The sequence below is a fragment of the Trichomonas vaginalis genome, chromosome IV (genome assembly GCF_026262505.1).
Source record: "Trichomonas vaginalis G3 chromosome IV, whole genome shotgun sequence".
Lineage (NCBI taxonomy): Eukaryota > Parabasalia > Trichomonadida > Trichomonadidae > Trichomonas > Trichomonas vaginalis.
The window spans coordinates 2,097,726-2,121,542 of NC_067206.1; the positions used below are offsets into that span (position 1 = coordinate 2,097,726).

The 23,817-nt window shown below is 34.0% G+C and overlaps 7 protein-coding genes and 7 pseudogenes across 14 annotated transcripts, besides 3 other annotated features; 3 read left to right on the forward strand and 11 right to left on the reverse strand.

The window, feature by feature from the left end:
- Positions 1-5,222: part of a mobile genetic element that runs on past the window's edge.
- TVAGG3_0012730 (protein of unknown function, DUF4108 family) lies at positions 291-710 on the reverse strand (the record flags this gene model as incomplete). The annotated part of the gene is made up of 1 exon (XM_051219951.1): positions 291-710. The coding sequence occupies one exon, from the start codon at positions 708-710 to the stop codon at positions 291-293; it is 420 nt and encodes a 139-aa protein (XP_051104937.1).
- Positions 1,355-1,951, reverse strand: TVAGG3_0012740 (annotated as a pseudogene). Its single transcript has one exon. A coding segment is annotated over exon 1 (597 nt).
- Positions 2,007-2,477, reverse strand: TVAGG3_0012750 (uncharacterized protein; the record flags this gene model as incomplete). Its single annotated transcript, XM_051219952.1, has 1 exon — positions 2,007-2,477. The coding sequence occupies one exon, from the start codon at positions 2,475-2,477 to the stop codon at positions 2,007-2,009; it is 471 nt and encodes a 156-aa protein (XP_051104938.1).
- On the reverse strand, positions 3,051-3,586 carry TVAGG3_0012760 (annotated as a pseudogene). The gene has a single exon. A coding segment is annotated over exon 1 (536 nt).
- Positions 5,223-6,040: 818 nt separating the features above from the next.
- On the reverse strand, positions 6,041-7,103 carry TVAGG3_0012770 (annotated as a pseudogene). Its single transcript has one exon. A coding segment is annotated over exon 1 (1,063 nt).
- A 133-nt stretch (positions 7,104-7,236) lies between these two features.
- On the reverse strand, positions 7,237-8,007 carry TVAGG3_0012780 (annotated as a pseudogene). The gene has a single exon. A coding segment is annotated over exon 1 (771 nt).
- A 617-nt stretch (positions 8,008-8,624) lies between these two features.
- On the reverse strand, positions 8,625-8,981 carry TVAGG3_0012790 (annotated as a pseudogene). Its single transcript has one exon. A coding segment is annotated over exon 1 (357 nt).
- A 484-nt stretch (positions 8,982-9,465) lies between these two features.
- Positions 9,466-10,126: a terminal%2Cinverted (terminal inverted repeat of Maverick transposon ID:TVAGG3_0012800).
- Positions 9,466-23,268: a mobile genetic element.
- On the reverse strand, positions 10,127-10,363 carry TVAGG3_0012810 (uncharacterized protein; the record flags this gene model as incomplete). Its single annotated transcript, XM_001295384.1, has 1 exon — positions 10,127-10,363. One exon carries the CDS (start codon positions 10,361-10,363, stop codon positions 10,127-10,129), a length of 237 nt encoding a protein of 78 aa, XP_001295385.1.
- TVAGG3_0012820 (uncharacterized protein) lies at positions 11,007-11,786 on the reverse strand (the record flags this gene model as incomplete). The annotated part of the gene is made up of 1 exon (XM_051219953.1): positions 11,007-11,786. The coding sequence occupies one exon, from the start codon at positions 11,784-11,786 to the stop codon at positions 11,007-11,009; it is 780 nt and encodes a 259-aa protein (XP_051104939.1).
- On the reverse strand, positions 12,092-13,582 carry TVAGG3_0012830 (annotated as a pseudogene). Its single transcript has one exon. A coding segment is annotated over exon 1 (1,491 nt).
- Positions 13,683-14,387, forward strand: TVAGG3_0012840 (His-Me finger endonucleases family; the record flags this gene model as incomplete). The annotated part of the gene is made up of 1 exon (XM_051219954.1): positions 13,683-14,387. The coding sequence occupies one exon, from the start codon at positions 13,683-13,685 to the stop codon at positions 14,385-14,387; it is 705 nt and encodes a 234-aa protein (XP_051104940.1).
- On the reverse strand, positions 20,422-21,126 carry TVAGG3_0012850 (HNH endonuclease family; the record flags this gene model as incomplete). The annotated part of the gene is made up of 1 exon (XM_051219955.1): positions 20,422-21,126. One exon carries the CDS (start codon positions 21,124-21,126, stop codon positions 20,422-20,424), a length of 705 nt encoding a protein of 234 aa, XP_051104941.1.
- Positions 21,227-22,091, forward strand: TVAGG3_0012860 (annotated as a pseudogene). Its single transcript has one exon. A coding segment is annotated over exon 1 (865 nt).
- A 36-nt stretch (positions 23,269-23,304) lies between the features above and the next one.
- Positions 23,305-23,643, forward strand: TVAGG3_0012870 (uncharacterized protein; the record flags this gene model as incomplete). Its single annotated transcript, XM_051219956.1, has 1 exon — positions 23,305-23,643. The coding sequence occupies one exon, from the start codon at positions 23,305-23,307 to the stop codon at positions 23,641-23,643; it is 339 nt and encodes a 112-aa protein (XP_051104942.1).
- Between the last annotated feature and the right edge of the window lie 174 nt (positions 23,644-23,817).

Genomic DNA, 23,817 nt, shown 5'->3' on the forward strand with positions numbered 1-23,817 from the left:
TGACAGACTTGTTGACAGAGATGACACCGATTGGAAAGATGAAGTCCAACAAAAGTTCTTAGAATGCAAAGAAAGACACATGCGCTGTTCTTGAAGATGAAATAGAAAACAGAATAGATGAGCTATTAAAGGACAAAGAACTTTTACATAAATATAGTTGCGCCAAATTGACATAACTCCACCAGAAAAGAAGAAGAAAGAAAAGAAAGAGAAAAAAGAAGAAGAGAAGAAAGAACCTGAACCAGTTCCAGAGAAAAAGAAATTTGACATGTAAAAATAAAATTTTATTTTTAGAACATTTCTGGGTCAATGTCAATGTTCTCTTCCTCTTTAGGAGCAAACACTGGCTTAGACTCTAAAATCTTTTTACCCAATTTACCTTGAACTTCAACTATCTTAGACTCATAATATTCATAGTCGTCTGCTTTCTTTGGTTCATAAGGTATAACAAGTTTGTATGCTTTGCCTTCTTTAAGGTTTGAAAACCTTCTGTCAAAACTTTCTTTGACTGCTAACAAACCTTCTATGTCTAAGTCTTCAAATTTCGCACCATTTTTAGTCACAATAGCAAACTTAACTGGTTCGATGTTCCAAACTTTGCTGAATGAAGACTTTTCAAAATGGTAGAAGTAAACATTCAAATATGTGAATGGGTCTAGTTCTTCTTTAAGTCCTGACATGTACTTGTTTACTGAGATGAATTTTGCCATCTTTTCTATCGGATAAAAAAATATTTTTTTTTAAAATTTACTCATAAAAATTTTTCTTTGTATATTACACCATTCTGTACGTCTAAAAGACTTTTGACATTTGCCAAGAATGTTCGTTTAGACGCTGTCATATAACCATATTCTTGACAATATTGTTTATACGAATCGTACAATGACCTTTCATCTAAACACTCAAAGTCAGTTTCATCTATGAACAGTTCATATACACTCTTGTTTGCTTCTAACAATGTTTGTCTCTCTTCTGTATGTGGAATTTGTCTTGGATTGAACTTTGAAATATCTAATGTCATAAAATATGAGAACAAGTGGTTGTAAAAGTCAGATGTCAAAGTTTCTGCTAAGTCGTCAAAATATTCTGTATCTTGCATATGAGCTTCTGACGTTCTGACAACTACATATCTTCTGTCAGAACTTTCTAACTTCATCGGAACAGCATTGTTTGAAACCATAATGAAGTTTGCAACATTTTCACAAACTCTTTGGTCTTTATATTTTCTTTCAACAACTCCAACTTTGTCTGTTATAAGACTCTTCAAAGCATCTGAGTTCAAAACTTTTGTTGTATCTATACTTTGAAGTTCATTGCAAACTATAAGTTCATATTCTCTATTGAGGAGTTAAACTTGCCACAGATGTTTTCTAAGTTTGTCATATTCGGGTTCGAATAGCCCTCTAACAGTTTGCACAAAATATCTGTAAAGAATGTGTTCTTACCAGTTCCTTGTTTTCCAATTATAATGAGAGCAGTTTCATTTTTAGCACTTGGATGTTGTAAGATGTTTGCAAACCAACATAAGATATACTCATAAACCTTTTCGTTTCCATTGCATATAATTTCTTTGACATGGTCTAACCAAGCTTCTATAATTTCTTTCCATTCTACTTGTTCATATTTATATCCAGTGAAGATAGAATAGAAGTTTGGAGAAGGTGTATAGAACTTTATACCTCGAACTGAAAAATCTTCTAACTTTGACAATAAGATATCCCAAGCATCTAACATCTTCATGCCAACTTGTACAACTTTTATTTTCTTAAGTTTCTGTCTACATTCTTGTTCTGAAACTATTGTCGCTTTAGGTTTGTTAAAGACTACATCCCATTCTTTCATAACATAACATTCTGGGGCAGAGTCAACATAAATGACTAAACGTTTCAAATTCTCGACTGCTTGTTATAGTCTCGAAATGGACACATATTTCTGAATGCTTGGAAGTCATAAAAATCTGAAACATCTATTCTGTACATTTTTATAAAAATAAAAAAAATATTTTTTTATTCTTGACTTTGTTGTTGCATTTGTTGCATTTGTTGTTCTTGAGCTATTTGTTGTTGAAGTTGTTCTTGTAATACAATACTTTCACCAGTTGCATCTTCCAATTCGAAACTTTCTGCCGTCATTGACAAATACATAGGACATAAAAGTTTTACAGGAACAAAGTTTGCGTCAACTAATGTCAACGTTATACTTGCCAAAGTGTTTGAGTTCACTAAGGTTGAAAATTCTGCATTCGAATGAACAATAGGCAAACCAGCAGAGAAAGTATTGTTTATACGCATAAGTATCTTTTGGTCATAATAGTTTCTGTCGACATTCGAATAACACTTTGAACCTAAGTTTGAAACAATATATAAGATTGGTGTGCTTAATGTCAATGGAACAGACAAACCTTGTATGACACCTTTTCCTGTTATAGGAAACTGTTGGTAGTAAAAACCAGATATAAGTTTTGTATTATAGCTCATATTGTTTATAGTAAACTCAGTCGGACATCCAAACATAATGAAACCTGCTCTAGTTGCAGCACATGTTACACCCGTCCTTAAAGTATTAAATAAGTCAACAAAACCTGTTGGTGGTATATCTGAGTAAGTATCTTCAAAGGAGTATTTTTTACCATTCACAACAATAAAGTCTTCTGGTGTCAAAAGAGCAAAACAGGCTTTAGTCGTCATTGTGTTTAAGGTTAGTTTACAATACCGTCCTTGAGGACTTTGTAAGTTTGTTGTTATAGAATTATATGACTCAGGGTTTTTAGTCGTAATAGTATAAAACCATTATGTCTTCTGCCATTTAATATATTTAAAAGTTTTTCTGAAAGTGGAGAAGAACTTCATCTAAACTTTCACATGGCGTTTCTTGAAGTTCTCTGTCTAAGAAGTTCAAATATTTTGTAAAGACATAGAACTTTCCTTTGTCTACACGAACAAACAAAACAGGTCTTTCATATCGTTCAAAAGTGTGTAAAGTCCTTTACATGAAATAAAGTCTATATTATTTTTCTTCAAACATCTTTCAAGAAGTTTTGACATTTTTACTTAGCAAATAAACTTTAATGAAATGTTGTGGTCGTCAAATATTTTTATGACGTCTGGGAAACTATACTTTAAGTTCAACGTTTCACCTCCTTTCATAACGTATATCTTGTCAATGACATTATATGAAACACCACAGCAACTAATGTCGGGTTCTATTTCTTTGATGTTTATATCGTCTGCCTCTGTCAAAAGTTTCAATAGTTCTTTCAAGACTTCATGAGGTGCAATGACATATGAGTTCACTTTTACAGGGTTGTGTTCGACCAAGTTTAACATTATACTAAAGCTTGACAAATCTTCTCCTGAGTTTGAAGTTTGTCTTTCAGTTGTTGGTAGTCGTTTCGAATATCTGCAACAGAACTTAAGTCTCTGCTAACTTCAGGATATGTTGGTTGTTCTTTTACAGGAACAATTGTTATACCATCTTCGTCTTCGTATGGTTTCCCCACTTCAACATCTCTGTCTTTGACATTGACAACAACACTTTGACTGTTTGTTTGAGTTGGTGAATTTAACTTCACATCTGCCACCGCCATTAAACCTTTTGAAACACTTACGCTTCTATTTTTCGGAAATGACATTTTACTTAGAATAAAAAGATGGACGTATTCGAGTATCTCTTCGAATTGAAGCAGAACAAAGTTTACACACACAAACAATACAAATACATTGACAGAATAGTTCTTTATACAAACAATGGTAAATGTTATAGAATAGCAATATTTGCTGAACCAAAATATTTCCATAAAGCAAAGAAAGTTGGTATAACTGAAATGGTGAAAGTTCTTGACGTTGACAAAAATATAACAACAAAACTTACAGATATTTCTAAAGGAAAGTTTATCTTACAATATTATGTCAAAACTGGCGTACTGTCAATATTTGACGGAGAGAAGTCAGTTCAAGAACAACTTACTGACCTGCTGCCAAAATCTGCTCGATGGAAGCTGTCGTTATGCCAATCTGAGGAGCCCCAGCAGGTTTCATCGAACGAATCTTCAAAAGAGCATCTTCCGTGAAAAGTGCTATTGGTTTTGTAAACTTCTTTGCTCTCAGTTCATCTGGACCGTCTCTGTCACCAGTATATTGTATTTGTACAGTACCAACAGTTGAAATACCACCCATAAAGTCTTCTGAGTCAGCAAATGGAATGCGAGCCAAAAGTTTGAACGGTCTCCATTTGTATATTGATTTTTTGACCTCCTGTATGAGTCCATACTTTCACATATGGCATAATAGAACTTTGCATTTCAGGGTTAATGGTTGTTGTGAAGTTGTGTTAAAGTTCATAGCATCTAATGTCAAGTTGTATGACCTCATATCCTCAACTGTAGAATATTCTTCTCTTGGATAATATTTGCCATCTATGTTTATATGATATTTAATACCGGGGTTGTAGAAACAAGAATAGTCATTTATAGTTCGTCTGAACAGTACAAACATAGTATCTGCATGTTTCATTGCAGTTGTTAAAGCAATATCTGTTCTTGCACCTGGGTCAGCACTTTGGTTTCCAACTTCACCTGCAAAGTCTTTGACAGATATTTGGTGTATAGGGAACATAAGTGGAACTGCAATATATTTGGCAGCTAAAGCATTTGAAATATCTGGGTCCAACATATAGACTGCAAGTCTGCTTTCTATTCTCTTGCATTCAAACTTTTCGCATGTAAACTTAACTGGGTCCCAAGCAGTTCCAGCAGCATTGAAATAATAGTTTACTTCATTGTTGAAGTTTGAGAAACCAAAGTCTAAGTCAACTTTGTCTTTGCAAAATTCGGCGAATGACGTTTGATTTGTTCCCTTTACGTCTGTAATAGTGAATGGGTCTTGTGTTGGTGCAATGACTAAGTTATTTTTGCTTGGAGTAAGTTCGATAGAAATTTTTCCTGCCCAGTTTGGCAAGTATCTTAAAAACCTGAAGATGAGGAAAGATGACAAAGGAACTCTAAGTTTCAGTTTTACTTTGGTTACTGCTGCTGCAGTTTGTCCAGAAAGGTTAACATAAACTCCTGGAACGTTAGGGTCAAGTCTTCTTATTTTCTCAATATTTGCATACTGGTCTGTTTGTTCTCTAGCTTGTGGTTGTACTGAGTTTCTCAAAGCGAACCATTCATAGTTTGCCCATGTTACTGTTTGAACTAAGTCAGAGTTAGAATATATCTTATATCCATGAAAACTTCTGGAGCATATTGGTATCCGACATAGAAAATTCCATTGCAACCTTTCTTGTCAGACAACTTGGCAGAAGGTTTTATTTCAATATCTTGTTCCACGTATAAGAATGAGTTGTCAATAGAAATAATATGAAACCTGTCGCAAGCAATATCTACTGTTGTTGAAGAACCTTCTCCAAACTCACCTACGTTTCCATAAGAAACAGCAGTTGTATATCGTAAGTTCCAGGAACTATTTCTGACCTTCTAATGGCATTGTCGCATTCGTTATACCATTCGGAAACATTTCCGTTCATGGCATCCAAAACTGTTGGCGTTATATTCTGAGCGGCGTACATTTTCATATGGGTAAAAATATAGAATAGTTGGATTTATATATCATAATAGAACCCACTCGGACCAAGCTTTACTTTCTTCCTGACTGAGTTTTTAACTCTTCTTTTTCCTTCATTGCCACTACTTTCACTAGATGAAGTTACTTCTTCACTACTTTCACTTTGTTCTACTCTTCTTCTTTGGTGTCGCTTTTGGTAACTTGCCCTCTGCTTCAAGTTGTTGCATCTTTGCCTCATGTTCACCTAGTATGTTTGTAAATTTCCCATTGTCCTTTTTGCCTTTGGGCTCTGGTCGCCCATCTCAGGTAACCTATATCCTAGAAAGATTTTGTCATAGTTTGTATTTGAGTCTTCGCTTATTTTGCATGACTCTTTCCTGAGTTTCCGGTTCAAGCTCTTCAAATATAGCTTGTCCATATGGAATAAGCTCGTTTCCAAATATATTTTTGTAGCCATTCTGGTTTTCTTTCCATGTTACCAATAATATCTTTTGTGAATGGGAAAGCTTTTACCCAATGTTTCAGTCTTGCGTTATTTATTTCTGTAGTTGGTTTTATTTTGTCAAGGAACATGTTTTTCAATACTAACATTTCATTTGGTACTGTCCATTTGAGTTTTCTTAAATATTCATCCCTTCTCGGTTCATTGTCTGCAAAGTAAGTTTTTATGACATTTTGTAAACTTTCGTTTGCAAGGTCATGTACAATAGGTTCTCTTCCTTCTATCTCCCTAACTTTCTTTCTAAACTCTTCACCAAATATACCATCTCTATGGTTCTGTGTAGTTCTTTGAGATAAATGTTCTAGAACGTCAGGTGTTATATTTCCATCAGCCATGTTCATTTCATACTGGTCCAAAATATCTGCATCTTTCATATCTTTCAATGCATTAAAGCCGCGCTGAAAATACCAGCTATATCTGGTTCACCATTCACTTCCATTGTGTCTACAACTTCTTGGAATTGTGGTTGTAAGTTTATGAACCACCTATCCGGATTAGCTTTATGACCCCATCTCATTGTAGTTCCATAGTCTGCAGAAACAAAAGTAGGTTTGTTTCCATATTGGTTAGGTTCTGAATGAACTTTAAACAATGTTTCATTTCTATATGTTTTGGTGAAAATTTAACCTTTTATTTTCACCGAGTTCAGCCAAAGATTGAACGTTATATGGTCGTAAGTAAAAAGGATTGTTGTATTTGCGTACACTTTCTTTCAGTTCTTCCATTCTATGCTGAATATTTTCATCTGATGTTGGAGTCTTTTGTATGTCGGCGAACATTTTTCGATATTCTTCTACTATGTCAGCCGAATTTTTCTTAGACTCTTGGAAAGATTCCATATTCCCCGCATACACTTGTTGAGGGTCAAGATTTTTCGGCTGTTCCAAATCTTCATCTAGTTCTGTGAAGTTAGTTTCCAAAGGAGGGACTTGTTTGTTTCCTTCAGGCTCTTCTAGCTGTTGTTGCTGAACTATTTCTTCCATGTCTGGTTGTATCTGAACTTCTTCCTGTGGAGTTTCTTGTACCTCATCTGCTGGCATTTCATATATTCCGAGACCGTTTTTAACAAGTTCCCTATTTAAGTCATCCGCATTCATAACCCTTTCTTCTTTCGTTCCGTCTCTATTTTTTACGCGTTTCATGAAGATAGTTGAATTATCATTTATCTCTGACACCAAATATCTCGGAGTAAATTCATCCATGTCATTTGGATGATATGCTATTAAATCATATCCCTTAGCGAGCTTGTATTTTCCAGGTTTGAAATTATATCCCATTTGGTGCTGAACCATAAAGCTAAATAGGTTCGGGTCAGTATTTCCTTCCTTGAACTTTCTAATAGCTTCTTTATATCTGTCACTAAAGTCAAGAGTATCTGGGTAACCATAATTTTCCTTAAGCATTTTTAAGAATTCTTGGTTTCCTTGTTCTCTACTTCTTTTATGTCCTTGCTCTGTTTGTGGTTGTTGCTGTGCAGTGTTTTGAACTGTTGGTTGTGGTGCAGTGTTTTGAACTGTTTGTTGTGTGCAGTGTTTTGAACTGTTGGTTGTGGTGCAGTGTTTTGAACTGTTGGTTGTGGTGCTGGATTTTGAACTGTTGGTTGTTGTGTTGGTTTTGGTGCATGCCTGTGTCTGTGTCCATGTGACGATGTAAATGTTTTAGGTAGTCCTGGTGCAGGTGCTTCTCTTGAGGGTTTGGTGGTATATAAGTTCCACTAGCTAGTATATAAGTTCCACCAGCTGGTATATAAGTTCCACCAGCTGGCACATATGTTCCATCTGCAGCATAATGTCCTACCTGACTTTTCGTTTTTAAGAAAGCATTTACTAGGTCTGTTTTGGTCTGTTGTAACTCTTTTTCTTGACTTTCCACAACAGTTGCTCTAACGGCGTCATAGGCACTTTGAACTGCCTGTCTCGTTGCTGCATCTGTTATTTTCGTCATATTTTGTGCTACTTCTCTTAACTCGTTGTCGAAACCTTCAGACTTCAGTTTCTTTCCAGATGAGAAGTCGTTCACTAGTTTCACCTTACTATGAAGAGCTTCGAAGGCGTTCTTAAAGTCAGCATTCATTAAAGCTTCATTTGAACTGTCTTCATCCGCTTGTATTTTGTCCTTATTGACCCTATAAGTTGGGCTGCTTTAGCGTTGGCTTGGGCATCTAACCAGTCATTTATTAGCTTTATATATTCTGCGCTTTTCATTGCCTTTTGCATGGCTGCGTCGTTATTTTTACTTTCTTGTGCTAAGTTTTCATACTGTACGTTTGGTTTTGCAACTGTAAAAGTTTTTTCTGCCTTTACATTTGCTTCAACTTCTTTTTTATACTCATCGCTATCCATATATGTCTTCAGGGCTTTTTGTTTTATTTCTTCATCTTTCAGTACTTTATATTGAGTAGTATGGTTTTTCAAATTTATAACATCTTGTTCCATTTTTGCTACTTCTGCTGCTTTTTCTGACACTTTTTTCGCATATTCCTCTGTACTTAGTTCTTTCAGTTGTTCTTCTTTCTTCTTTTTCTCTACGTTTAACTCATTGAGTTTCTTTGTGTGTCTGTCATATTCTAGTTTCTTTTCGTTTTCACTTATTTGTTTCTGTATGTCTATGTTTGACTTTTTGACATCTGTTATTTGATTTTTGAGTGAACTCAAATTCATTTGACTTTGAGGGTTATAAGCTGTTCCGTCTGCAGCTCCACCATAGCCTGCCATTTTCGCTAAAAGTGCCGCTCTTAAACCTCCACTCTGTGCACCAATAACTCGGTTTAAAAGCATAGGGTTGCTTGACATTTGTTGCAACATAGTGGGGTCATTCATCATTTGTTGTTGCAACTGTTGTTGTGGTGTCAGTTTTACTATTGGATGTTTCAATGCTCCCTTCCTCTTACGTATATTCTTACGTAGCTTACGTGGCATTTTAAGTGAAGTAAAAAACGGTTTTTGACAGATGTTTATATGACACTTTTTGTTCAGCACAAAAAACTACTCGGTCAAAGTGTTGTCAGTTTTGTAAAATAACCATCCTATCTCATTCTATAAGGGGGAAAGTCTTCTCAAAGTAAGTTAGTATGGTTAAGTCGTGTATGGTGGCACTGCGCGTCTCCATACACCACTTAGCTGTTTTGACACTTTACGAAACCGTTAACGTATATTTTACAACACAAACGACAACACTAACTTAACCTTAAATATTTACAAAGCCACCACCCACTTCATTTCACTAACGAACTCACTAATGTAAAAAATAAACGTTCTCACTATCGTTCTCACTAACGACTTCACTAATGTTCTCATAAATTTTCCTCAATATCTTCATCATCAGTGTTAACCCTATTGTAGTCATACTTGAAGCCATAAACTTTCTCTAACTTCTTAACGTAAGTTAGTATGGTTAAGTCGTGTATGGTGGCACTGCGCGTCTCCATACACCACTTAGCTGTTTTGACACTTTACGAAACCGTTAACGTATATTTTACAACACAAACGACAACACTAACTTAACCTTAAATATTTACAAAGCCACCACCCACTTCATTTCACTAACGAACTCACTAATGTAAAAAATAAACGTTCTCACTATCGTTCTCACTAACGACTTCACTAATGTTCTCATAAATTTTCCTCAATATCTTCATCATCAGTGTTAACCCTATTGTAGTCATACTTGAAGCCATAAACTTTCTCTAACTTCTTAACGTACAATTTACATAACTTACCTTCGTCATCGTATGGTTTAATGATATAACTATTTCTATCTTTATACACAGTCAATGAAAAGTCAACTGGTCTCGGATGTATTTGAAAGAACATGTTATGCTCAGGAAGGAAGAATAAATGTTTAAATGTATGTTTGTTATACTGTGGAATTCGAATGAGTTGCTTTTGTTCTGTCATTTACATCCAAATAAAAATTTTCAGTAAAATAATAAAAAATAAACTTAAAAATTAATGATATCACCACCCTCACACGTATGAAAACATAGCGCAAAAATAAATTTAGGGTAGAAGGGTAGATCTAACCTCATTTCTACCCTCATTTCTAACCTGTTGAATTCATTGCTTTATAACTCTCTTCCTTTCTCCAACTCTTCTAACTTCTTCTTAAGTTCAGCAATGTTGTCCTCATGAAGTTTAATCTTTCTCAAAATTCCTTCTTTATCTAATGGTTGCTTTATCTTTCTAAACTGAACTCTACCATCCTTCATAGTATGAATGTAAAAACCTTCCGGAATAGTTCCTGATTTAATGTATTCTACCAAAAACTTTTGTTTCATTGCTTCAGTGACTTTATTTGTCATTTTACTCTAAGGTGAAGCTAGCACAGCGATAATGGATTTCATGACTTTTTAGTATTTCATGCAATCTTAACAGATAGCCTTACAAGTACTTCCAGTGTCCCTAGCTGTCCCTCCTTTTTATATAACTCCATGACATTTATAATCTCGCGAAACTTAACAGGTAGCATAACAGATTAAAATCAGATGAGGTTTTGAACCAAAATTTCTAAGCAACGTTGTCAAGGATTTTGAGGAACTAGGGACAGAGTGTGGCAAAGTCCAAGATTTAATTTATCTTCATCTGTTTCATCAACTATCTCATCTAATATGCCAATATTTTATTCATAACTCGTGGCAAACTCACTAACTTTCATTATGTTCATCTGCATGCTTCATCTGATAGAAAGTATGACTTTCATTAACTCTGTGAGATAATGAAAACTACTAGGGACAGAGACCATGGCAAAGTTTATGACTTTCATTATTTCCAGAACTTAATGAAAACTACTAGGGACAGAGACCATGGCAAAGTTCATGATTTAATTTATTCTCTCACTAACTTCAGCACAAACTCCAACACTAACGACAAGTACTAACCTCAGCACAAATGACAAACACTAACAACAACCACAAACTCCAACACTAACGACAAAAATAAATGTCCTCACTTCTTAACAAAGTAATATGTGCTTCTTACACCACCATAGCTCAAACGTTTCTTTTCAAACATCGATTGAAACTTATTTTGAGCCATTGGCTTTAGTCTCTTTTTCTTCAAATACGCCAAGAAATCTTCTTCACATCTTTTCACTTCATAGCCTTCTTTAAACTCCTCCTTGTTAAGTTCTATGAAATCCTTTATCTCATTCTTTGTTGCAATGGCTTCTTCACGAACGACATCATGAACTATTTCATCACTGTTCTCATGTATGACCTCCTCACTGTTCTCATGAACTATTTCATCACTGTTCTCATGTATGACCTCCTCACTGTTCTCATGAACTATTTCAACACTGTTCTCATGAACGACCTCCTTACTGTCTTTCATAAGCGTTTCAAAATCTCCTTTACTCATTACTTCAATCTCATGCTGTTCACAGTAGTACTTAAACTCACTGTATATGTCTTTGTTGTATGTTATATTGCTTCCCATGTACTCCATGAATTTTTCAAGCACTTCCTCATAATTCACTGTTTCTTTCTTTCCACGACCTTCTAATATCATACTTGCTTCGTAAATATAACTTCTTGCAGAACCGTCTCGCTTTCTACTTCTCTTCACAAATTCTCTCATCTTGCCACCAAATACATTTGAACTACATGCAAAGAATTCATTCTCCTTCGCAAATTCTTTATATCTTCTGTAGCACTCTGTACAATTCCATCCGGATACAAACTTTTCATAGAACTCCTCGTAAAACATTTGGTAAGGTGTTTTGTTCATTTCGATGAGTTCTTGTTTAGCCCTGGTGAATGGTATCTTCCTTACATCAAATTCACTTAAATCTTTCCTCATGAAGTACGTCAGTAAGTTTGAATAAAACTCTTCATTAAAGCTTTCAATGAGATTTGAGAAATATTCGTAATTTCCTTTGTATCTGCTGCTTACGTCAATGACAACAAATCTTCTGTCGTCTTTGTCAATCTTTACTGAGTTGAAGTTGTTAGATATCATGATGATATTACAAACATTCTCTATCTTTCTTACTGGCTGACACTTCTGATTTAAGTCCAACTGAGTCTCTGTTACTATTGACTTTAGTGCGTCGTGGTTCATGACCTTAGACGTATCGCATGAGCTTAGTTCATTGCATACGATGAGCTTCATGTTCTCAATAGCAGCATTGAATCTACCAACCACATTCTCTATTGCCGTTATATTATTGTTGGCGTACTTGCTAATGAGCTCGCATAGAACATTACTAAGTACATTCTTACCAGTTCCTTGCTTTCCTATTAACAAAAGTACTGTTCCAGTCTTTCCACAAGGATTTTGAACGATGTAGGCGAACCAGTTCAAAACATACTCATAAAGCTCTTCATCCTCATTACATATGACATCGTGAACATGTTTCAAATATCCTTCAATAACGTTCTCATCTACTTCATTCAGTACCTCATACTCATATCCTCTGAAATAGCTGTAAATGTCATCTCTTTCGTCAAAGAATCTCATGCCTGACTTCATAAGATAGTTCTTGTTCTGACCCGCTTCATAAATCATCAGTGCGTTCACATCCTTCTCCTCAATACGTCCTACATAAATACTCTTCATGAGCTTATTGAATTCCTTGCTATCTATTGATACAAGTGTTGTTGTGTCTCGTATTCCATCATAATCTTTCACTAGATATGTCATACGTGCTCCGTCAATAACGACAACACATCTTCTTAAGTCATTTATAACACTAGCTATGTCAATACCGTCCTCACTCATGTACTTATTTTTCCTCAAGTCCTTTAGTGTGAAAGTGTCTCTAAGTTCTATTTCAACAATTCATTTACACATCCTTTGCAATACTTCTCTATAAAATATTTCTGTCGTTCTTTACTAAGTTTCTTAACAGCTCTGAAGAACCATGTGTTTTGACTCAAACATCCTTCACAACTTCTCTCATTCATTCCTAGTTCTTTCATGTCATTATCTTCAACCTCTATGGTCTCATTGACTAAGGTCAAAGGGTTCTTAGTCATTGCTGGTCTTATCTGAAACAATGTTTGTGCAACAGGTTTAACTAGTTCAGCAACGTCCTTCCTTAATATGAATAGCTGTTTCCACTCATCTTTGCTAACAGTTCTTTCATAACCACTGACAGTAATGATTTCATTTGCTGACCTTAGACGCTTATGTTCTATCATTTGTATTGCTTTTGTGTAAGGCTTTCGTGAGCATAGGTTGTATATGTCATTCCTGCAATGTTCATTCATGCCAATAGTACTAAATCCTTTCTTTGCTGTTGAATGCATAATATCCATTAGTTCCTGTGTTCGTATTGCTGTCTCATAAAATACAACAAGACCTTTGTCATCTATGACGTACTTACCGAAAACATTGCTTATATTCTTTAACCATGAAATAACATCCTCATTCATGCTGTCAAACATGAAGTAAGGTCTTACATACTCTTCACTTATAAGATACTCCACAAAGTACTTGTTAAGCTCTATGTCCTCGTGAGCGATTTCATTAGGTTTGATATTAGTTCCTTTTGTCATTGCTGTCATGTACTTCACTCTCATAGTTCCTTTCAATAGCGTAAAAATACTTCATTGTTTCATAACTGCTCTAAATTCTGTTCAAAATTCGTACAACATAACTTTTTAACATTAGTGAAAGAACATGAGCGAAACAACAACATCTAACATTACAGAAGAAGTCAATGACAATGCCGATGAAAACATTACAGAAGGAGCTAGTGAAAATATTGACGAGTTCAGTGAGGAAGAAGATATTGAGGACGTCAATGAGAACGTTAGTGGGGAACAAACTCAATGGGAAACATTGAGAAATCATGAAGATTATGAGATTTGTACGACATATCCTTTTACTATTCGTCGAAAGAAAAACAAACATATTAAGAGTGAATGCTTAAATAATCATGGTTATATTGAGCTTAGTTTAAACAACAAAACACATTTAAAGCATAGAATTATTGCAGAACAGTGGATTGAAAATCCAAACAATTTGAAAGAAATAGACCATATAAATCATGATAGAACGGACAACAGAATCTCAAACCTTCGTTGGTGTTCTAAATCTGAAAACAATAGAAATAAAAGCAAGTATGGCGATATAGTTTATGAGTTCGTTGATGAAATATCTGACGAAGCTGTTGAAATAACAGCTTATGGTAAGCATTCGTTTGAGTTCTACTATTATGTTGAGAATGAGGACGCATTCTATTATTATACAGGTCTTAACTATCGAAAACTTCATATAAACTTTACAAAAACAGGTGCTGCTTATGTTTGTATGATAGATACAGAAAACAAGAGAGTAATCTTATGCATAAACAAATTCAAACGCTTGTACGGCTTCATGTAGGACAAACATTATTTTTCAACACTAACGCCAACACGTAGGACAAACATTCATGACTAACATTACTGTATAACATAAATGTTTTGTCATAGATTTCATCGTATATGTTTTGTCAAAACTTCATCGTACATGTTTTGTCAAGATTCTTCATCGTACATGTTTTGTCAAGACTTCTTCATCGTATATGTTTTGTCATGATTTCATCGTAAATGTTTTGTCGTGATTTCTTCGTATATGTTTTGTCAAAACTTCTTCGTATATGTTTTGTCATGATTTCTTCGTTTATGTTTTGTCAAAACTTCTTCGTATATGTTTTGTCATAGATTTCATCGTAATGAGTGTAAATGATTTCATATAATTGCTTACCTCGGAAAACCGAGAGAAGAGATTCCATATGAAAATCGCAAGAATTTGGCTCCTGGTTTGAAATATTATTATGTTCATAGACTTCATCGTATATGTTTTGTCAAACATGAACGTATATGTTTTGTCATGATTTCATCGTAAATGTTTTGTCATGACTTCATCGTATATGTTTTGTCATGATGATTTCATCGAAACTAAACGTATATGTTTTGTCGTGATTTTATCGTAAATGTTTTGTCGTGATTTTATCGTAAATGTTTTGTCATGACTTCATCGTATATGTTTTGTCAAGATTTCTTCATCGTATATGTTTTGTCAAGATTTCTTCATCGTAATGAGTGTAAATGAACCAAAAATAATGTTTACGTTCATGTTTGACAACACAGCAGGGGAAGGCAGTTATGAATTATTTTTGAAGAACTGAAGGTGTCACTACGTCACCATGTGTCACTCGGTTAATGAACTTCTCTGAAAAAATGAGACAACATGACATTTTGACAACAACACAGGAAATAAATGTTTACGTAAATGTTTTGTCATGATTTCTTCGTATATGTTTTGTCATGACCTCATCGTAAATGTTTTGTCATGATTTCTTCGTAAATGTTTTGTCGAAACTTCTTCATCGTAAATGTTTTGTCATGATTTCTTCGTAAATGTTTTGTTATGACCTCATGGAACTTAAACGTACATGTTTTGTCGAAACTTCTTCGTAAATGTTTTGTCATGATTTCTTCGTTTATGTTTTGTCGAAACTTCTTCATCGTAATGAGTGTAAATGTTTTGTCAAACATGAACGTAAATGTTTTGTCAAACATGAACGTAAATGTTTTGTCGAAACTTCTTCATCGTAAATGTTTTGTCATGATTTCTTCGTTTATGTTTTGTCGAAACTTCTTCATCGTAATGAGTGTAAATGTTTTGTCAAACATGAACGTAAATGTTTTGTCAAACATGAGTGTAAATGTTTTGTCATGATTTCTTCATCGTAAATGATTTGTCAAACATGAGTGTAAATGATTTGTCATGATTTCATCGTAAATGATTTGTCGAAACTTCTTCATCGTAATGAGTGTAAATGTTTTGTCAAACATGAGCGTAAATGTTTTGTCGAAACTTCTTCATCGTAAATGTTTTGTCATGATTTCTTCGTTTATGTTTTGTCGAAACTTCTTCATCGTAATGAGTGTAAATGTTTTGTCAAACATGAGCGTAAATGTTTTGTCATGATTTCTTCATCGTAATGAGCGTAAATGTTTTGTCAAACATGAACGTAAATGTTTTGTCATGATTTCTTCATCGTAATGAGCGTAAATGTTTTGTCAAACATGAACGTAAATGTTTTGTCATGATTTCTTCATCGTAATGAGCGTAAATGATCCAAAAATAATGTTTAGGGTAGAAGGGTAGATCTAACCTCATTTCTAACCTCATGAATTTTCATACGGAATCTCATCGTACATGTTTTGTCAAAACTTCTTCGTACATGTTTTGTCATGATTTCTTCTTCGTATATGTTTTGTCAAACATGAACGTAAATGATTTGTCAAACATGAACGTAAATGATTTGTCAAACATGAACGTATATGTTTTGTCATGACCTCATCATCGTAATGAGTGTAAATGTTTTGTCATGATTTCTTCATCGTACATGTTTTGTCGAAACTTCATCGTACATGTTTTGTCGAAACTTCATCGTACATGTTTTGTCGAAACTTCATCGTATATGTTTTGTCATGATTTCTTCGTATATGTTTTGTCAAGACTTCTTCATCGTAATGAGTGTAAATGACCCAAAAATATATTTTAGGTGAAGAGGTTAGATCTCACCTCTTTTCTCACCTCAGCCGCTAAGCGGCGAGACCCAAAGGGTCTTGAATTTTCATGATTTCTTCATCGTATGTTCTTTGTCAAACATGAACGTAAATTTTTTGTCAAACATGAACGTATATGTTTTGTCAAGACCTCATCATCGTAATGAGTGTAAATGATTTGTCATGATTTCATCGTACATGTTTTGTCGAAACTTCTTCGTAAATGTTTTGTCATGATTTCTTCATCGTATGTTCTTTGTCAAACATGAACGTAAATGTTTTGTCATATTTCTTCATCGTAAATGTTTTGTCATGATTTCTTCATCGTAATGAGCGTAAATGTTTTGTCATGATTTCATCGTACATGTTTTGTCGAAACTTCTTCGTAAATGTTTTGTCATGATTTCTTCATCGTATGTTCTTTGTCAAACATGAACGTACATGCTTTGTCATGATTTCATCGTAAATGAATTTGTCAAACTTAAACGTAAATGGTTTCGTCAAACATGAACGTACATGTTTTGTCATGATTTCTTCATCGTAATGAGCGTAAATGACCCAAAAATAATGTTTATGTTAGAATGTTAGATCTAACACCTTTTCTAACATGTTTTCTAACATGGAGGATTTCATTAGATATAAATATTCTTCCTTCATTTCATTCTATACACAATTTACATCATAGACGATTTAATAGATATAATACTTTACTGTTTCATCTGATATAAACATTCTTTGGTGAAAGTATCCTAAAAATATTTGATGGACTTTAACTAAAATAATGTTTAGGGAAGAATGTTTATATCAGATGAAACAGTAAAGTATTATATCTATTAAATCGTCTATGATGTAAATTGTGTATAGAATGAAATGAAGGAAGAATGTTTATATCAGATGAAACAGTAAAGTATTATATCTATTAAATCGTCTATGATGTAAATTGTGTATAGAATGAAATGAAGGAAGAATATTTATATCTAATGAAATCCTCCATGTTAGAAAACATGTTAGAAAAGGTGTTAGATCTAACATTCTAACATAAACATTATTTTTGGGTCATTTACGCTCATTACGATGAAGAAATCATGACAAAACATGTACGTTCATGTTTGACGAAACCATTTACGTTTAAGTTTGACAAATTCATTTACGATGAAATCATGACAAAGCATGTACGTTCATGTTTGACAAAGAACATACGATGAAGAAATCATGACAAAACATTTACGAAGAAGTTTCGACAAAACATGTACGATGAAATCATGACAAAACATTTACGCTCATTACGATGAAGAAATCATGACAAAACATTTACGATGAAGAAATCATGACAAAACATTTACGTTCATGTTTGACAAAGAACATACGATGAAGAAATCATGACAAAACATTTACGAAGAAGTTTCGACAAAACATGTACGATGAAATCATGACAAAACATTTACGCTCATTACGATGAAGAAATCATGACAAATTCATTGACGATGAAGTTTCGACAAAACATGTACGATGAAATCATGACAAATCATTTACACTCATTACGATGATGAGGTCTTGACAAAACATATACGTTCATGTTTGACAAAAACATTTACGTTCATGTTTGACAAAGAACATACGATGAAGAAATCATGAAAATTCAAGACCCTTTGGGTCTCGCCGCTTAGCGGCTGAGGTGAGAAAAGAGGTGAGATCTAACCTCTTCACCTAAAATATATTTTTGGGTCATTTACACTCATTACGATGAAGAAGTCTTGACAAAACATATACGAAGAAATCATGACAAAACATATACGATGAAGTTTCGACAAAACATGTACGATGAAGTTTCGACAAAACATGTACGATGAAGAAATCATGACAAAACATTTACACTCATTACGATGATGAGGTCATGACAAAACATATACGTTCATGTTTGACAAATCATTTACGTTCATGTTTGACAAATCATTTACGTTCATGTTTGACAAAACATATACGAAGAAGAAATCATGACAAAACATGTACGAAGAAGTTTTGACAAAACATGTACGATGAGATTCCGTATGAAAATTCATGAGGTTAGAAATGAGGTTAGATCTACCCTTCTACCCTAAACATTATTTTTGGATCATTTACGCTCATTACGATGAAGAAATCATGACAAAACATTTACGTTCATGTTTGACAAAACATTTACGCTCATTACGATGAAGAAATCATGACAAAACATTTACGTTCATGTTTGACAAAACATTTACGCTCATTACGATGAAGAAATCATGACAAAACATTTACGCTCATGTTTGACAAAACATTTACACTCATTACGATGAAGAAGTTTCGACAAAACATAAACGAAGAAATCATGACAAAACATTTACGATGAAGAAGTTTCGACAAAACATTTACGCTCATGTTTGACAAAACATTTACACTCATTACGATGAAGAAGTTTCGACAAATCATTTACGATGAAATCATGACAAATCATTTACACTCATGTTTGACAAATCATTTACGATGAAGAAATCATGACAAAACATTTACACTCATGTTTGACAAAACATTTACGTTCATGTTTGACAAAACATTTACACTCATTACGATGAAGAAGTTTCGACAAAACATAAACGAAGAAATCATGACAAAACATTTACGATGAAGAAGTTTCGACAAAACATTTACGTTCATGTTTGACAAAACATTTACGTTCATGTTTGACAAAACATTTACACTCATTACGATGAAGAAGTTTCGACAAAACATAAACGAAGAAATCATGACAAAACATTTACGAAGAAGTTTCGACAAAACATGTACGTTTAAGTTCCATGAGGTCATAACAAAACATTTACGAAGAAATCATGACAAAACATTTACGATGAAGAAGTTTCGACAAAACATTTACGAAGAAATCATGACAAAACATTTACGATGAGGTCATGACAAAACATATACGAAGAAATCATGACAAAACATTTACGTAAACATTTATTTCCTGTGTTGTTGTCAAAATGTCATGTTGTCTCATTTTTTCAGAGAAGTTCATTAACCGAGTGACACATGGTGACGTAGTGACACCTTCAGTTCTTCAAAAATAATTCATAACTGCCTTCCCCTGCTGTGTTGTCAAACATGAACGTAAACATTATTTTTGGTTCATTTACACTCATTACGATGAAGAAATCTTGACAAAACATATACGATGAAGAAATCTTGACAAAACATATACGATGAAGTCATGACAAAACATTTACGATAAAATCACGACAAAACATTTACGATAAAATCACGACAAAACATATACGTTTAGTTTCGATGAAATCATCATGACAAAACATATACGATGAAGTCATGACAAAACATTTACGATGAAATCATGACAAAACATATACGTTCATGTTTGACAAAAACATATACGATGAAGTCTATGAACATAATAATATTTCAAACCAGGAGCCAAATTCTTGCGATTTTCATATGGAATCTCTTCTCTCGGTTTTCCGAGGTAAGCAATTATATGAAATCATTTACACTCATCACGATGAAATCTATGACAAAACATATACGAAGAAGTTTTGACAAAACATAAACGAAGAAATCATGACAAAACATATACGAAGAAGTTTTGACAAAACATATACGAAGAAATCACGACAAAACATTTACGATGAAATCATGACAAAACATATACGATGAAGAAGTCTTGACAAAACATGTACGATGAAGAAGTCTTGACAAAACATGTACGATGAAGTTTTGACAAAACATATACGATGAAATCTATGACAAAACATTTATGTTATACAGTAATGTTAGTCATGAATGTTTGTCCTACGTGTTGGCGTTAGTGTTGAAAAATAATGTTTGTCCTACATGAAGCCGTACAAGCGTTTGAATTTGTTTATGCATAAGATTACTCTCTTGTTTTCTGTATCTATCATACAAACATAAGCAGCACCTGTTTTTGTAAAGTTTATATGAAGTTTTCGATAGTTAAGACCTGTATAATAATAGAATGCGTCCTCATTCTCAACATAATAGTAGAACTCAAACGAATGCTTACCATAAGCTGTTATTTCAACAGCTTCGTCAGATATTTCATCAACGAACTCATAAACTATATCGCCATACTTGCTTTTATTTCTATTGTTTTCAGATTTAGAACACCAACGAAGGTTTGAGATTCTGTTGTCCGTTCTATCATGATTTATATGGTCTATTTCTTTCAAATTGTTTGGATTTTCAATCCACTGTTCTGCAATAATTCTATGCTTTAAATGTGTTTTGTTGTTTAAACTAAGCTCAATATAACCATGATTATTTAAGCATTCACTCTTAATATGTTTGTTTTTCTTTCGACGAATAGTAAAAGGATATGTCGTACAAATCTCATAATCTTCATGATTTCTCAATGTTTCCCATTGAGTTTGTTCCCCACTAACGTTCTCATTGACGTCCTCAATATCTTCTTCCTCACTGAACTCGTCAATATTTTCACTAGCTCCTTCTGTAATGTTTTCATCGGCATTGTCATTGACTTCTTCTGTAATGTTAGATGTTGTTGTTTCGCTCATGTTCTTACACTAATGTTAAAAAGTTATGTTGTACGAATTTTGAACAGAATTTAGAGCAGTTATGAAACAATGAAGTATTTTTACGCTATTGAAAGGAACTATGAGAGTGAAGTACATGACAGCAATGACAAAAGGAACTAATATCAAACCTAATGAAATCGCTCACGAGGACATAGAGCTTAACAAGTACTTTGTGGAGTATCTTATAAGTGAAGAGTATGTAAGACCTTACTTCATGTTTGACAGCATGAATGAGGATGTTATTTCATGGTTAAAGAATATAAGCAATGTTTTCGGTAAGTACGTCATAGATGACAAAGGTCTTGTTGTATTTTATGAGACAGCAATACGAACACAGGAACTAATGGATATTATGCATTCAACAGCAAAGAAAGGATTTAGTACTATTGGCATGAATGAACATTGCAGGAATGACATATACAACCTATGCTCACGAAAGCCTTACACAAAAGCAATACAAATGATAGAACATAAGCGTCTAAGGTCAGCAAATGAAATCATTACTGTCAGTGGTTATGAAAGAACTGTTAGCAAAGATGAGTGGAAACAGCTATTCATATTAAGGAAGGACGTTGCTGAACTAGTTAAACCTGTTGCACAAACATTGTTTCAGATAAGACCAGCAATGACTAAGAACCCTTTGACCTTAGTCAATGAGACCATAGAGGTTGAAGATAATGACATAAAAGAACTAGGAATGAATGAGAGAAGTTGTGAAGGATGTTTGAGTCAAAACACATGGTTCTTCAGAGCTGTTAAGAAACTTAGTACAGAACGACAGAAATATTTTATAGAGAAGTATTGTAAAGGATGTGTAAATGAATTGTTTGAAATAGAACTTAGAGACACTTTCACACTAAAGGACTTGAGGAAAAATAAGTACATGAGTGAGGACGGTATTGACATAGCTAGTGTTATAAATGACTTAAGAAGATGTGTTGTCGTTATTGACGGAGCACGTATGACATATCTAGTGAAAGATTATGATGGAATACGAGACACAACAACACTTGTATCAATAGATAGCAAGGAATTCAATAAGCTCATGAAGAGTATTTATGTAGGACGTATTGAGGAGAAGGATGTGAACGCACTGATGATTTATGAAGCGGGTCAGAACAAGAACTATCTTATGAGTCAGGCATGAGATTCTTTGACGAAAGAGATGACATTTACAGCTATTTCAGAGGATATGAGTATGAGGTACTGAATGAAGTAGATGAGAACGTTATTGAAGGATATTTGAAACATGTTCACGATGTCATATGTAATGAGGATGAAGAGCTTTATGAGTATGTTTTGAACTGGTTCGCCTACATCGTTCAAAATCCTTGTGGAAAGACTGGAACAGTACTTTTGTTAATAGGAAAGCAAGGAACTGGTAAGAATGTACTTAGTAATGTTCTATGCGAGCTCATTAGCAAGTACGCCAACAATAATATAACGGCAATAGAGAATGTGGTTGGTAGATTCAATGCTGCTATTGAGAACATGAAGCTCATCGTATGCAATGAACTAAGCTCATGCGATACGTCTAAGGTCATGAACCACGACGCACTAAAGTCAATAGTAACAGAGACTCAGTTGGACTTAAATCAGAAGTGTCAGCCAGTAAGAAAGATAGAGAATGTTTGTAATATCATCATGATATCTAACAACTTCAACTCAGTAAAGATTGACAAAGACGACAGAAGATTTGTTGTCATTGACGTAAGCAGCAGATACAAAGGAAATTACGAATATTTCTCAAATCTCATTGAAAGCTTTAATGAAGAGTTTTATTCAAACTTACTGACGTACTTCATGAGGAAAGATTTAAGTGAATTTGATGTAAGGAAGATACCATTCACCAGGGCTAAACAAGAACTCATCGAAATGAACAAAACACCTTACCAAATGTTTTACGAGGAGTTCTATGAAAAGTTTGTATCCGGATGGAATTGTACAGAGTGCTACAGAAGATATAAAGAATTTGCGAAGGAGAATGAATTCTTTGCATGTAGTTCAAATGTATTTGGTGGCAAGATGAGAGAATTTGTGAAGAGAAGTAGAAAGCGAGACGGTTCTGCAAGAAGTTATATTTACGAAGCAAGTATGATATTAGAAGGTCGTGGAAAGAAAGAAACAGTGAATTATGAGGAAGTGCTTGAAAAATTCATGGAGTACATGGGAAGCAATATAACATACAACAAAGACATATACAGTGAGTTTAAGTACTACTGTGAACAGCATGAGATTGAAGTAATGAGTAAAGGAGATTTTGAAACGCTTATGAAAGACAGTAAGGAGGTCGTTCATGAGAACAGTGTTGAAATAGTTCATGAGAACAGTGAGGAGGTCATACATGAGAACAGTGATGAAATAGTTCATGAGAACAGTGAGGAGGTCATACATGAGAACAGTGATGAAATAGTTCATGATGTCGTTCGTGAAGAAGCCATTGCAACAAAGAATGAGATAAAGGATTTCATAGAACTTAACAAGGAGGAGTTTTAAAGAAGGCTATGAAGTGAAAAGATGTGAAGAAGATTTCTTGGCGTATTTGAAGAAAAAGAGACTAAAGCCAATGGCTCAAAAAGTTTCAATCGATGTTTGAAAAGAAACGTTTGAGCTATGGTGGTGTAAGAAGCACATATTACTTTGTTAAGAAGTGAGGACATTTATTTTTGT